The sequence below is a fragment of the Microtus pennsylvanicus genome, chromosome 2 (assembly GCF_037038515.1).
Source record: "Microtus pennsylvanicus isolate mMicPen1 chromosome 2, mMicPen1.hap1, whole genome shotgun sequence".
NCBI classification, from domain to species: Eukaryota; Metazoa; Chordata; class Mammalia; order Rodentia; family Cricetidae; genus Microtus; species Microtus pennsylvanicus.
Genome location: NC_134580.1, coordinates 32,077,828 through 32,093,509, shown reverse-complemented (window position 1 = coordinate 32,093,509; position 15,682 = coordinate 32,077,828). Strand labels below are relative to the sequence as shown.

The 15,682-nt window shown below is 50.0% G+C and overlaps 1 protein-coding gene across 1 annotated transcript; it reads left to right on the top strand.

The window, feature by feature from the left end:
- Positions 1-4,628: 4,628 nt before the first annotated feature.
- On the top strand, positions 4,629-15,370 carry Krt79 (keratin 79). Its single transcript, XM_075963586.1, has 9 exons — positions 4,629-5,096; positions 6,405-6,622; positions 8,227-8,287; positions 8,404-8,499; positions 13,323-13,487; positions 13,664-13,789; positions 14,253-14,473; positions 14,926-14,960; positions 15,165-15,370. The coding sequence occupies exons 1-9, from the start codon at positions 4,629-4,631 to the stop codon at positions 15,368-15,370; spliced, it is 1,596 nt and encodes a 531-aa protein (XP_075819701.1).
- The last annotated feature ends 312 nt before the right edge of the window (positions 15,371-15,682 follow it).

Below are 15,682 nucleotides of genomic sequence, written 5' to 3'. Positions count from 1 at the left end.
TACAATAAGAACAACTATCAAGTATTGTGTAGAAGAAAGAAAAGGTAATAACATAAAGAAAAAGGAAACTACAACCAAAAAGAACATCAAGAAAGAAACACATACTAACTGGTCAGGTCATAGGCAAATCACAGAGATTACCCCAATAGCTGTCCTATCTTGGAATCTATCTTGTACCTAATATGCCTTAGCTAAGATATGAGAGGGTTGTAACTGTAACTATCTAATCTTCAACCCCATCAAAGACCTGGGAAGGAAAATACTATTACCTGACTAAGCAGGAAGTATAAGCAAGTGACCTCCAAAAGATGCAAGAAATGACAGAAACAGCTGGCTGCCTGGACAGTCACCCAAATCTTTGTGCAATTTGGGATAGCCAACTTTGCAAGTAGGCCTAGAATATCTGACAGACCATTTTCAGAAGCAGGAAATTTGAAAGACTGTCCTAACTTGTCTTGGCAAGGTTCAGAAGTTGTGTTTTCTTGTATCCTGCTTGTCTAGTTTGGACAGCATGTTTACTGTGAGCAGTCAAGGCAAGGGCAGTTCTTTGCCCAATAGGCCAGTTTTGCCGAGAAGAAAACAAGCTCCATATGGAGTGTCTTCAGTGCCCATCAGTCTCTTGGGAGTAGATCGGTGCTGCCAGTAGCAGCAGTGTCTCCATGTCAACAGAATTCTAAATTATTAAAACATTTAAATGTTATATTTTGTAGGTCTTTGAAGTGTTTGAAGATTACCTATCTATGTCTCTATGCATCTAGAGAACCTAACATAAGTATAAGTATGACAAACATGGGTAACTATTAACCTGTAATTCTTAGTAACTTATATAGCTTAAAGACTGAAGCTTCATATTATAAAAATAAACAATCTTCAAACATGTACACAATAAGGACAATAATCTCAAAATTGTAACAATATATAAAAATATCTTATTTAGAGGTAGAAATGTATAGTGCAGTATGACAAAAATGTCCTTAATTTGTATCAATATACAAAATATCTTAAATAGAAGTAGAAACATACATATAGTATAACAAAAATAATTAACCATTTGTATCAAATATACAAAAACAATATAAACAGAAATAGTAACATATATGACAAGTAATTTTGAATTTGTATCAATATACAAATTATCTTAGTCAGGAATACAAACATAATTTTACATATGTATCAGTATACAAAATCTATACCAATGTATATTATCTAGAACTAATAGTTGCTAAAATAGTTTACAAGTAGATACCGTAATCCTATCCTATCTATTTCCCTTTTTTCTATACTGAATGAGATTCCTGAGTCTAACAGGGACCCTTGGGAGAAGTATGACTCAAGATGATGGGAGCTAGCAAGAATAAACATTTTCTCCCTCTGATCTCTTCTTAGGTCAACCTGGTTGGCAGAAGGGGACGAGAGAGCAGTGCCCAAGTGTGGGAAAGGTGGGTGTGGCCCCAAGGACAGAGACTAGGGAGCAGAGCCAGGTAAAGGGCTGCCATTACTGTACGGAAGGTTCTCAGGCTGCATTGGGCCATACAGTGAGCACTCAGTACGTGTTGTTGAAACTACTGACTCTTACGAGACTGGAAAGTCCCACTTCCCTTGGGAGGCGTCTTGCCCTGTGTCTTTCATGTTGTTCATATCCGAGCTGTTTGGTATTAGGGATGCAAATTGCCATTGTCGCTATTCTGACCCATGGTTTTGGTGGCAGAGCATTCAACTCTTGTCTCCTGCTAGCTGGTGAGAAATCAGGTGGATGAGAGTCTCCAGAGTGGGCGGCCCTTGGTAGTAAGCAGTAAAAGCAGCACTAGGCTGTAGTTCTCTCTTCCTCTGGAAACCCTTCCCCCCTGGACTTCATCTATAATATTTATGGGAGGCCAAACATTTGGATCAAGTTCAGGCACTTACTGCCAATGGACTGAACCTTGGTTGTTAATTAATAATAGAACCAGCCAATTAATTAATAATAGAAGCTGTTAAATCACCTCTATACTGATCCTCTGAGCTGCTGTGTGATCCTGGTATTAGCAGGAGCCCTTTGGAGGCTTGGTTGCTTGATTCATGAATCTTTTTATTCTTTATTTCTGTTCCATTTACAGTTATTCATATAAGCTCCACCACTTTTAAAGGTTTGGGGTTTCCTCTTTTAAAAATTTTTTTTTTCAAGACAGGGTTTCTCTGTGTAACAGCCCTGACTGTCCTGGAACTTGCTTTGTAGACAGGCTGCTCTCTAACTCACAGAGATCTTCCTGCCTCTGCGTGCTCGGATAAGAGGTGTGTTTCACTACCACCTGGGTGGGATTTTTCTCTTAAAAGACTGCAAAAGCCAGGTGTGGTGGCACATGCTTGTCACTTCAGTGTTTGAGAGGTAGAAGTAGGAGGATCAGGAGTTGAATGTCATTTTTGGCTATACACAGAGATTAAAAAAAGCTTGGGCTACATAAAATCAGGCTGTGTGTGCATGTGCTCTGAACAAGACTTCCAAAGAAGGTTTGAGTTTGGTGTTTAAATCCCATAGTAGAGCAGCAGTAGAGCCAGGAATAAGGGCTGAAGAGTCAAAGTAGCCTCACACGACCCTGCCTGGGCCGGTAGTGATCTGTCTGGCTAGGAAGGGGAGGCTGTCTGTGAGCAACAACTTTATCTCCCAAGAGTGGGCCTTGGCTGCATAGGCATCCGCCACTAGTTCATTAGCTCCCCGTGCCAGAGCTGGCACAAAGAGTGTGCTCTGTAAATATGTAAGGGAATCGCATGCCTGAATGCTCGCCTTCGGGGTGGGGTACGTTCATATTTACAAACTGACTCCCACTCCCACCAGTCCAGCCACACAGTGTGACTCACAGCACTGACTGACAACATCTTCCTGCCTAGGGGACCACAACAGCAGCCTGGAGGCTAGGCTCCACTCACAGCTATCTCCACTCCTACGCTGCCCGGCAGAGATAAGGGAGCCTGAGAAAACGCTCTCAGCCTGGGAAAGGAGATGAGAGGTGGTTGCTGGAAGATGACGGCTCAGTCTAGGGCAGCCGTTTCTCCAAGGATTTCTATGGTGGGCTGTGCTTCGAGGCAGAGAGGTTGAGCGTTGAGCTTTCCCAGATGCCTGGTGTTCTAACTTCAAGCAGAGAAGGCTGTCTTCTTGGTGGCATTAAGAGGCTAGTTCTGTGGCTCTTCACCCCTGGCAGAAGCTGGGTTCAGTGCTTTAAGTAAGTGGGAGCTGCTTGAACTTCCCAGGGGCCCTGATGAAAGATCCCACAGCCTTCTTTGGAGCCCAGCGGTCCCCATCCCCACTGAGGTCCTGCATGTCTCTGTTAAGCCCAAACTGACTGAGCATCCCAGCGCTAGCCTGGCACAGTAAACGCTGCCCATCCTTGCATTAAGCCAGGCTCTGTCCTTTCTGGGTCCTTGCACCGAATGATGGAAGAGGTGAGGAGGGCGGGGCTCCCAGCCTGGAAGCCTGTGCCTGAAGTCTCTAGAAACCTGACTGGGAAGAGACTGGGAAATGATGTGAAGTGACGGTGTATGTCCCTGCTCCCTGAACTGCGCGTGAGGACTACTGGTGGAGGGAAAGAGAAGGATGATGGGGTACAGCATGAGCCCTTTGGGGCTTCAGTTGTTCCAGAAGGCTCCACCAAGGAAGAGCTTAGGGGTGATCAAGTTCCCTGCCCACTTTCATTTCTGGAAAGATAGCAGAGTTTGTCCTAAGCCCCAACATTCTTCCTGAGGAGACCAGGCCTTTCTTTACTTTCTCCTTTTTTATTTTATTTTATTTTATTTTTTGGTTTTGAGATGGGGTCTCATGGAACCCAGACTGGCCTTGGACTTCTGATACTCATCTTTGCCGCTGCAGTGCTGGGATTATAGGTGCACACCACCATGCCTGGTTTGAGCCCAGCAAAGCCTGTCAACCCACAGTGTGTGCCCAGATAGACCAATGGCCTGGCCGGGATCTCCTTTTGTCCTTGAATCCTCCTTGCCACACACAGGGCTTCAACCCAGCAGACACCTGCCAGTATAGAGAGAAGAGCAGCTGCCCCACCCCTACACTGTCACCTGTGCCCCCCACGCTGGACCTGCCAAGAGACAGGAGGCCGTGGGCTGGGAGGGTGGGACTGGAGCAGGCCTGGGCACTCTGTCTACAGCCCATTGCCCAACGCACCTTCCCTTGCCACCTGCACAGCCCTGGGCCCTGAGGGCCTTGGCTTACCACAGGGCCCTGGGACAAACCTCACAAAACAGAGCCCCATTGACAGCAGGCCGGGTAGGAGGAGACCAAGTCAGTCACTGGGTGGTGAGGGTAGCCGTGGGAGCCCTATCATCCTGTTCCAAGTGAGGAGAACCTGCGGGGGCTAGAGGTGGGGGCTATTCTTCCCGCCCCAAATAGTCTCTGCTTAGGTGCAGCTCTCCAGTCCCAGGGATGGCTGGGCGAGGCCCTCCCATTCATCAGTGAAAGGGGCTCCCCTCCAGGCCCACAAGGCCCCTCCCTCTCACCTGTGGTAATCACAGCAGGAATGTGTAGAACCCAGGGCCAACCCAGCTGGGAAAAGATAAAAAGGCCCTTGGGAGCTCATCAGCTCACTGCGCTCGCTTGCTTGTCTGTTCCCTCCTGTTCCCAGCTTCCCCACTTGCTGTCAGACATGCGGTCCTCTGTGTCCCGCCAGACTTACTCCACAAAAGGAGGCTTCAGCTCTAACTCAGCCAGCGGAGGGGGCGGGAGTCGCATGCGAACCAGCTACAGCTCAGTCACCATGTCCAGGAGTAGTGGCAGCGGCGGTGGGGTTCGCTCTTGCCCCGGCTCTGGAGGCTTTGGCAGCCGGAGCCTCTATAATTTGGGAGGCAAGGGCATCTCTGTCAGTGTGGCTGGTGGGGCCTCTTCTGGCCGGGCGCTAGGAGGATTTGGCAGTGGGGCTTATGTGGGCCTAGGGACTGGACGGCAGACATTTGGGCCAGTCTGTCCTCCTGGGGGGATCCAGGAAGTCACCGTCAACCAGAGTCTGCTGACACCTCTCAATGTGGAGATAGACCCCGAGATCCAGCGGGTGCGCACGCAGGAGCGCGAGCAGATCAAGACCCTCAACAACAAGTTTGCCTCCTTCATTGACAAGGTGGGTGGGGCAAACTGTGTGTGTGTAGGGGCTGGTGGAAGCTGAATCTCCAGTGGAGGGTGGTCAAGGCAAAGGGAATGTCATCTGTGTGGCAGGCAGGCAGGGTGCGGGTGACTGGTTTCTGCCTACCTGGGTTTGGGGTTGAATCCTGAAGGCTGGGGTTTCTGCTGTGAGTGCCTTGGGCAATGATGGGTCCAGCCCACCTGACTGTATTGGATAAGCAGCAGCCTGACCTTATAATTCGAACACGTGTGGTCCTCAGTGTTCCTGCTAGGGAGGTGGCCTTTAAAGACTCGTGTCATTTTATAGCTGTGGGCAACCATGCACAGCTTAGGAATCCTATGAATTACGGCCTTGGGATCCTGTCTGTCCTCTCCAGCTGGCAAAGTCTTGGGGTTGGTTACACCCAGAACATGGGGGACAGGATGAACCCTTCATTGCTTCTCCTCTTCTGGTTCCCTGTTCCAGCCAAGAAGCTCTGTTTGGGCTGCACAGGGAGGAGGGTGGCTGCCACAGTTTGACTGTGACACTCTGGGACCACTCTGGTGTTACTGTCTAGCATTTCTTGCTTTACTCTGTCAGCACTGTGTTCCCTGGCTCTGAGCCTAGGCACTGGGGTCATGGTGAAGGTATGAGGCTCATTGGCTCCATGATTTGAACTTTTAACACAGAAGGGCCCTGTCCCCTTCCCATGCGGAGTCAGGGTAGGTGATTCTTTACATTTTTACCATATGTAAACTGAGGCTGAGAGGACCACACAGGTGCTTGCAAACAGAGGTGTGACTGAAGTAGGCTGCAGAGCCCCAAAGTGCACCTGCTACAGGGCTCCCAGTCATGTGACTCGGCTTGGGTTGCTGTGAAGGTAGGACCTGCATAACAGAAGGTGAGGCAAGGGACGCCCACTCCTCACCCTCTCCCCTGGTGACTTTTGGTTCTTTTGTGAGCCTCCGTGTGGGTGAATTTGGGTCCTCTAGAAGATCAGCCAGTGCTCTTAACTGCTGAACCATCTCTCCAGTCCCATCTATCTCTCTGATGATTTTAACAGTCCACTTTGATGTGGGTTCAGTCTCATAAACACTGACGTCATCCAGTTTTACTCAGGACAAGTGGGAAAGTGACACAGAGAACCAAGGCTCAGGTGACTAGCACACGGAACATGAGCACAGGGGGCCTGTGTTTTTTAACTCTTTCCTTTCCATCTGCTCAGATTGTCATTCTCCCCGTGAGAAGTGGGTAATACTGCTGGCCCCTGGTGCGCTGGACGCTGCTTCCCGGGTGCTGACCTCCTATCTTCCTTTCCCTGGCCAGGTGCGCTTCCTGGAGCAGCAGAACAAGGTGCTGGAGACCAAGTGGGCCCTGCTGCAGGAGCAGAGTCAGAATACAGGGGTCACCAGGAACCTGGAGCCTCTCTTTGAGACTTACCTGAGCAACCTGAGAAGGCAGCTGGATGCCAAGCAGAGCGAGCGTGGGAGGCTGGATATGGAGCTGAGGAACGTGCAAGACAATCTGGAGGACTTCAAGAACAAGTGAGAACATACAGGCTCCCTGCGGGACACACATAACAATGTGGAAAAGATGTCACCGACCCAGCCCATCCAGGGAGAGCTACCCCGGTGGGGGCCTGGGCATTGCCTTGTTTGTTTATGATCTTTTTCATCCATTTATTTTGTTATTGCTACTACTACTATTATTTTTGTTTTTTCGAGACAGGGCCTCACCCAGGCTAACTTTGAACTCTTGGTGATTCTCCTGCCTCAGTCTCAGGGATTACATGTGTGAGTCACCTCGCTTAGTCTCACAGTTTTAAAAAGTCTTTTTCATAAGGTAGGGAGAATAGTGTCCTGAATCCCATACTCTTGTTACCCACACTCAGCTTAGCCAATCTCATTTTGTCTCTCTTTTCCTACCTCCTCCCATTTTGTCTCCAAAACAAGTCTAGTGCTCTTGGAACTTTATTCACAAATATGTTTACTAGGCGTATGTGAGAGTTTGGCCAAACCACCTCTCCTGAGTAAAGCCAAGAACCGACACGGGAAGCCAGGGTCCTGGGGCCGTCAAGCGCAAGCCTCGTTTTTATTACTACAGACATAACAATTATGAGTTTACAGTTTGACAGAAAAGGCTCTTCCCAGCCCAGTATGCTCGAGGTTATAGAAAGTGCAACAATGCTATTCTTTTCAGAAAAACATCTGAGGTGCGGGGACATACCTTGACTATTCTCTAGCGACTGAGGAAAGTCACTGGAGCACCGTGTTCTTTCTCACGTTTGGTGGAATTCCAAACTCCCTTCTTGAGAAATCAACATCAGATGTTCCTATGCTTGTGTCACAAATTTTTTATACCCTCATAATCTTAATTCAAATATAAATCTTTATATAGCTCATTTGCTTAACCATACCTAACAAAACTGAGACACAACGCCGCAATCATATCTAAAATGTTCAGAGTACTAATCCCTCAGCCCCATGGAATACCTAGTCTGGATTTTTCAACTGCTCTATAAATATAGATTTAGAAAAACGAGGGTTTGAATTGAGATCCAAATGACCTTTCTTCAACATGGTTGGCAATACATATATTTATTACACTAACGTGTATTTTAAAATAACTTTTCTCAGGTAGAAGCAGACTGATCTCTGAGTTCAAGGTCAGTCTTGTCTATAGAGCAAGTTCCAGGACAGCCAGAGCTACACAGAGAAACACTGTCTCAAAAACAACAAACAAACAAAACAACAAAAAAAATATTTTCCTAAACTTTACATTGGCAATTTCTAATCCTTAGTCTCAGCAGAAGTGGCAGGGCGGGATCGATTGTTTCAAATGAAAGCATGTTGTTGAAAGTGGAGACAGAGGTTAACCATGGTTGGCACAGCTGTTCCATTTGGTAGAACCTCCAAGGGCTCAGGTCCAAAGGGATGGCAGTCCCACAGTGCTATAATATTGTGCAAGTTCGGCATCCCTTTCTTCAAATGGGGGAAGGAAGTGTTTAAACAAAGACATCACCCCAGTGTCTTCACTGTCTGACCACATTAAAGAACTGTCCCTCAAAGATGTTTCTGGGTGGTGGGAGTCAAGTGAGCCTAAAAGACAGAACTGGACTGAGCTGGTCTGAGCCTTCCCTGTGTTACAGGTACGAGGATGAAATCAACAAGCGCACTGCCTTGGAGAACGAATTTGTGTTGCTCAAGAAGGTGTGTGGGGTGGCTAAGCCGGGGGAGGTAGTCCTTTGGCTGCGAGGGGTCGAGGTGGATCTGCAGAGAATTAGAGTCCGGTTTGAGCTGTCTGCTTGCTCTCTACCTCTCCTCAGGATGTAGATGCTGCATATATGGGCAGAATGGACCTGCATGGCAAAGTGGACACCCTGACCCAGGAGATTGACTTCCTGCAGCATCTCTTTGAGATGGTGAGAAGATGAATGGACAGGCATGATTTATATACATTTGTGTATTATTGGAGAGTCCCCATGGTGGTGTGAACTCACCAGTGTAACTAAATTGGTAAAAGTTTGGAGCCTACAGGATGGGGCAGGGCTTAGTGGCACAAGCCTTTAATCCTAGCATTTGGAGGCAGAGGCAGATGGTGTGAATTTGAGGTCATCCTGGTCTATGTAGACGTTATAGGGCAGCCAGGGTAACAGAGAAAGATACTGTCTCAATGAAGAAAACAAAAGTTGGGAACCACCCCTTTAATGAATATTATACCTCTACAGTAGATGTTTCAACAGGGTTAAGCTCCAGGCCACCTTTACGCATAATTGTTTCAATAGCTCTGTAACGTAAGTGCTATTGTTGTGCCCATTTGAGAACCAATGGTACTGTGGTACACAGTAGCTCATCCTTGGCCACGGAACTAGTCAGAGGCAGTGCCCTTGGCCAGATCAGTTTGTAATGGGGCAGGTGTTGGAACAGCAGGGATGGCCAAACAAGACTGTGCTAGGGTTGGTGAGGTAGGGTAGTAGGTAATTAAGTGAATCCAGGACCAGACCCAGGAGACAGGGAGCCTTGGAGACTGGGACCAGAGGGTTGGGCTTAGTGGGAATTCATTAGAGAAGCAGATATTCCTAGCATCGGTAGGGACCACACAGCTAACCTTCCATCTAGGGTAAAGTCCCCTCCTGTGCCGTCTGGACAGGCGTCATGGTGGCAGGGTGCTCTCTGCCTATGAGGTCAGGTGCTGCCCCATTGAGGGCTCTGTTAACAGGTGACTAGGGCCAGTGGTGATGACGCACACCTTTAATCCCAGAACTCGGGAGGCAGAGGCAGGCGGATCTCTTAGTTTGAGGCCAGCCTGGTCTACAGAGCAAGTTCCTGGACAGCCAGGGCTACACAGACAAATCCTGTCTCACAAAACCAAAACCAAACAAAACCAAACAAGGTGGCTTGAATCTTGTGACAATGAAGAAACCTGAGGAATAGAAGACAGGAAGCAGGTTTCTCAGGAGACAGACGGACGAGAAGGCACACAGACATCTAGTCAAGCACCCAGCGTCCTTTAGCCTCTGTGCTGTTTCAGATGCCACATCATCACTCGGGCTGTCTAGACAGTTTCTGGAGATTCTCACATGGATGTTTCCAAGAGTGATATGCACCTACTTTTCTCCAATAGTCAGGCAGCTGATCAAAGTGTGTGTGTGTGCTCGCGCACGCGTGCGCTGCTGGGAATGGAACAGGGCTAGGCAAGTGCTGTACCATCCTGGTCTGAAACTCACAGCAATCCTCCTGCCTCAGCTTGCCCCACACCTCCTGAGATTATAGGCATGATCCACCACACCTCGTGTTTACTGAAATTTTAAACAAAATTCGAGAGTCGACTGTGGGCATCTTCTTTCAGCACGCCCTACCAGTCTTTTGAGATAAGATCTCTCACTGAGCCTGTACTTCACTGGTTGGCCAATGAGTCTTGGGAATCCATCTGTTTCCCTTTTCCCCAATGGTGTTACAAGGCACACACCAAGATGCCAAGCGTTTTACATAGTTGCTTGGATCTGAACTCATGTTTGCATAACAAACATGGACTGCCTGAGTGCTGTCCCCAGTCTCTGTTGTCTTATTTTTGGGATTTCTGGAAGGGTGATCAGACAGTGTCCACTGTCTCCAGTAATACACTGATGTGTGAAGTGAAACCTACTTTGTTTCATGTTTCCTCAGGCAATTCTTGGTGGCTCCGGGCCTCCTCCCATGTCTATAATTCCTTAATTTGCATCCTGTCCTCTTCCCTCTGAGGAGCAGGGCATTTGTGATTGGGTTCTGTTCTCTCATCATTGTTTTTATGGGATGGCTCCGTGTTCATTTCCTTGGCCTTCTCCATGGCCTCCTAGGATCTGCTCCTCGCCCCCCACAGACTGTGAGGTTGCCTCTGTCAAGGCCTCTTTTACATGTCCCAACTCTATCTTGGGTTTCTATTTCCAGTAGGAAGCCTGCTCTCTGTGATGGGACCGAGGCAGATGACACAGCAGTTGAGTCTTTAGAGTCTTCTGAAGGCATTAGCATGGTGTCATTTCCTTTTTCTTGTATTCCCTGCCCTGCCGGGCTCTTCTGCTCGCTTCCATCTGTTGAGCCAGGTGGAGCTCACCATAAGGATTCTGTGAGTTTTCTTTGTCTCTGCTGGGATTCGCTGGTGGTCGCTCAGGAGTTAGGGCTTCCCTATCCACTCTTAGGCTCAATTGTCTGTTTTCAGTGATACAGGTTTGTCTTCGCCCTATCCAAAGCACAAGGCTGGCTCACCCAGTATCCTTTTCTCTTAACTTTGCCTTGCTCACTTAAGAAGCATTTATGGGGTTCCTCCCACATAACAAGTAAGACAAAGTTCCTGCCCTTGGGGCCGGATTCTTAAATGAGGAAAATCCTGTTGGGACAGGCTCAAGATGTCAAGGCACACAGGAAGGCTGTGGTGGGGGCTCTTCTGGAGGGCAGGAAGGGAGGCCCTCTGAGGAGATGACACCTGCAATGAATCCTAGGAAGAGCTGGACTTCAGAAGCAGGCATAAGAAGGGCTCAGCTGGGCAGAGCCTTGGCATCAAAGGGCACAGTGTCTAGGGTGGCAGGAAGTTGGCAAGTTGGACGTCGCGTAGGTGGGAGAATTAAGTGAAGATATAGACGGGGAAGGTAGCTATGGACCGTGCTAGGGGATCACTTCCTGTCAAAGAGCCTCTTCATCCAGGGCTTCCTTTACAGCAAGAGGAGGACCAGACCAACGGTTCTTTTGCCAGTCATGGTGGTCAACCTGGCACTCAGGAGTCAATCCCATGCTCTGGTTTTGGCCATGTCGAATCTAAGGGAAACCTGGAGGGCAAGCTGGTTCTCATTGAAAGTCTCACTGGCATAAAGACAACTTTTGAGTCCCCTCTTTAGCTTGGGGGACATCTAAGGATGCAGCTCTCCGTAGTGACCCCCCTTCTGCCTCTCTGTCTCCTTGCCTGGACACCTCCACTGTCCTCCACCTTAGTCTCTGACGTCTGAGGAGACGCACGCTTTCCTTGCCTAGAGACCCTTCCTGTTCATTTTGCCTAGTTGGGCTTCACTAAACACCTGGACCTTTCTCTCCATGGTATGTCATGACACCAGCAGACCACTGAGGCCACTATTGGGTGGGGGTCTCTGTCCTGTTGCCAGCGGACCACTGAGGCTGCTTTGTTGTGGGGAGTTTCAGTTTCTGTCTTGTTGCTTTGCAAATTCCAGGTTGACTCTACTCAGGCCACATGCTGCTCTGTGGTGGCCCGAGGGTGGGGTTTGGGGGGCTGGAGCTGAGAGGTGATGCTGGTTATGGGTCCCAGAGTACAACAGGCACACAGGGCTGTGAGAAGTCAGCCGGTACAAGGGGAGGCCTTCAGGCCTTTACAGAGGAATCCGAGCAGATGAGTGGACTTCCTGAGCACCCACCATGGCTGTGTCTGATCTGAAACCTCACGGCCACCGTATGTTATAAAGACACACAAAGATCACCAGGTTCTCTGACACTCAGCAGGCCGGGAGTAGCTTTCCCCCCAGATTCTGCCACTTCTCTTTCCCACAATTTCAGCAACCTACTTCTCTCCACCCTTGTGCTTAGAGCACAGCCAACAACCCAAGCTGTCAGTTAGATGTAGTTTTGGCCTCCATCTCTCTCTCTCCCTTAGCTCTTTTCTTGGCCTGAGTCATCTCAGGTTCTGAAGTCAGGCTCCCCAGGGGCTAACAAAAGCTTTCCGTACTGCGTTTTGAAGTCATCTCTCTGAGGAACTGGAAAAAAAACTGTCCTGAATTCTAATTCATTCTGATGCTGTGTGGCCAAGCTGGTGACTGACCACACCGGCTGCTCAGGAAGGGAAGAGTGTTGCTACCACTCTCTCTGTCTGCCACAGTCCCCTGGGTTGTGCGTGAGAGACGCCAGAGAGGCAGTGAGACTATGGAAGGCCTTTTCTTTTTTTTTCAAGACACAGACTCATACTGTACCCATGGCTGCTTGGAAGCTTACTAGGTAGCCTAGGCTGGTTTCAAATCACAGAACTCCTTTGGCCAGGGACTCCTGAGTGCTGTGAGGGCTGGGGGGGGGGGGCCCTCCGTGCTCAGCAGGGGGTCTATGAGGAGGACTGGAGTGCAAAGGGTTTTTCAGCCATAGTTGAGTGTAGTCTGGTAGCCAAGCTGACTCCAGGGAGCCAAGGGGCCACAGAGGCAGAGTTCTCTGGGAACTAATGAAGTTGTGACACAGTGAACAGATCACAGACATTAAGGCATCTTTTAAAAAGGCCGTGACCCTAGAAATGCAAGGACATCCTGAGAACATCATAGCCTAGGGCAGTAACTGTCCGAAGTGCTGGTTTCAGTGCCACCCTCTTTCCCTGTGTTCCTGGTACTCTGGGAGGGGATCTTTACTTCCAAGCCTCTCTCCTCCCTTATCGTCAGGGTCACATGGATGGTGGAGCAGGTGGCTCTGAGCAAGCTGCCTGCCCTGGGGGCACAGAAGTAGCCTGCACAGAAACCAGTAAATGGGCTAGCATAGAGCCAGGGAGGCACAGGGCTGGAGGGGACACTCCCTTCATCCCCAAGCTCTCTCAGCAGGAGGCCTGTGGATCAACAGTGGGGATGAATGCCTATGCCATCCAGGAGAAGGATGCTCTTTTTTCAGTGGTAGAGTCTAGAGTGTCCTCTAGTGTTCTGTCCCTCTGAGACCATGCAAGAATCCTGCTCTCCATCCCTGGCTTCTGTCCAAGGCTTGGAGCAGGACTCTGGTGGCAGCCGACTTGTTTCTTCAGGAGCTGAGCCAAGTGCAGACCCATGTGTCTGACACCAACGTGGTGCTGTCTATGGACAACAACCGCAGCCTGGACCTGGACAGCATCATTGCTGAGGTCAAAGCCCAGTACGAGCTGATTGCCCAGAGGAGCCGGGCTGAGGCTGAGTCCTGGTACCAGACCAAGGTGAGCAGAGGGCTAGCTTGGCTGTACAGGTGATGGTTGGATGTCCTCCCCTAAAGAAGTCTGGCCCACTGGGCCCTTGAAAGTTTGGGACTTTCAGCAGAGGGTGGTCTCTGAGGCCAACAGTTACCCAGCAGGGCAGGGCTCTTGATAGTTATTGACACCTTTTTGCCTTCCAGTACGAGGAGCTGCAGGTGACAGCTGGGAAGCATGGGGACAGCCTTCGAGACACCAAAAATGAGATCGCAGAACTCACCCGCACTATCCAGAGACTGCAAGGTGAAGTGGACGCAACCAAGAAGCAGGTGGGTACCGAGTCAGCCTGGAAAACTCAAAGTCTGACCCATCAGGATCAGCCTGCTTCTTCTGGGACGGAGCTGGACAAGTGACTGGGGTTCAGAAGGCGAGGGGACTTCCTGAAGGTCACAGAGTGCAGAAGTGCTGGAGCGTGTGGGTCTATCCCATTTCCAGGATGTCTGGGGCAGGGTAGAGAGCTCTTTGATGGGGACTCTATGTAGTTATGGTTCTATAGATAGAACAAGTCACTTGGATGGTTTTGTTGTTCATTTTACTTCTTCCAAAGCCAAGGAGGATCTGCAGGAGGAATTGTCATTTCCTCTGTTCTTCTATTGTTTCCTTTTCAGTTACAATGTTTCCTTCTGTTTCTCCCAAGTTGGTTGGGTAGGGTGTGGGCCTCCTGGCTTGAGAGAAAAGGGATGAATGGCACCCCCTGGAAGGTATTCCCAGTACCATTTTTCCTGTGGGCAGTGCCAGCAGCTGCAGACAGCCATCGCAGAAGCAGAGCAGCGTGGGGAGATGGCGCTCAAGGACGCTAAGAAGAAGCTTGGAGATCTAGACACAGCTCTGCACCAGGCCAAGGAGGACCTGGCCCGGCTGCTGCGTGACTACCAGTCTCTCATGAACGTCAAGTTGGCCCTGGATGTGGAGATCGCCACCTACCGCAAGCTGCTGGAGAGCGAGGAGAGCAGGTGGCAGCCCCTCTGCCCCTCTGTGCAGCGGTGGGGAGACCTGGTGTCTGTGGGTGCTGCTCTAGGGTGACTCCTCAGTTCCCCCTTTTCTGCTGTTCACTTTCTGAATCATTGAGCATCCATATCCTTTGGGGTGTGCCGGCCCAGTAACAAGGTTTGCTCTGCCAGGTCAGGCTCAACTCTTCCTTGGAAAGACAAAAGGCTCTTCTGTCCTTAGATGCAGGGTACTGTCAGGGGCTGAGGGGAGGCTTCAGAGCCTCCTGCAGAAAGGCCTTTAGGCTCTGCTGGGAGGCCTTGAGTCCTGGATTGTTGCATATTCCTGCTACTCACATCTCCTGGTCTTGTCCCCAGGCCCTGACACAGAGCTGGTTGCACGCAGAGGCAAGAGCTGAGGGAAGGTTTAAACATGGGTTTCAAGACCTCTGACCACTTTGGGCTTTTGTTTCCCCTAGGATGTCTGGAGAGTGTCCCAGTGCTGTCAGTATCTGTAAGTATCTGCCATCTTCCCCGCCCCTCCCCGCCCCTCCTGACCCATGCCTCTGGTCCAGGTCCTAAGGGGTCTTTCTTGAGTCAGTGCGAACTTTTAGCGGTGTTGCCGCGTTACACTGCTCCCGTTCTTTGGGAGTTTCTGGGCTCCCCCTGCCCCTTCCTGGCTCGACAGTTCTACTAAGGCAGAGCTTTTGCCTTACAGCCGTGACCGGCAACTCTACCTCGGTGGTCGGAGGTGGCGCGGCAGGCTTCGGGAGCGGCCTCTCTCTAGGCGGGGCTGGCGGGGCCAGCAAGGGCGGCTTCAGTGCTAACGTGAACTACGGCACTGCCAAGGGCGGGCAGGTCTCCGGGGGCACCTCCATCCTGCGGAAGACCACCACGGTCAAGACCTCTAGCAGGAGATACTAGCAGCAAGGCTTTGCGGTGGTGTTGGACCATCGTCCTTGCGCGGGTCACGCCTTCTCAGGACCGGGGAGGCTGAGTATTCGTAGTGCACAATTTACATACGAATTGCGTTTGGGAAAGGGCTCAAATTACCCAGATTTTATCCTTGGCGATGCAGTGGAATGGGAGGGAGGTTAGGGTTATCAGCTGGATGACTTGGGGGTGACTTGACCATTTAGAGGAGGTAGGATGTCCGTTTCTACTCTCACCTTGCTACTCTCACCTCTGCTCTGAGTTCAGGGCAAGCTGGAGGAGGAGAGAAGAGGCAGGCATGGT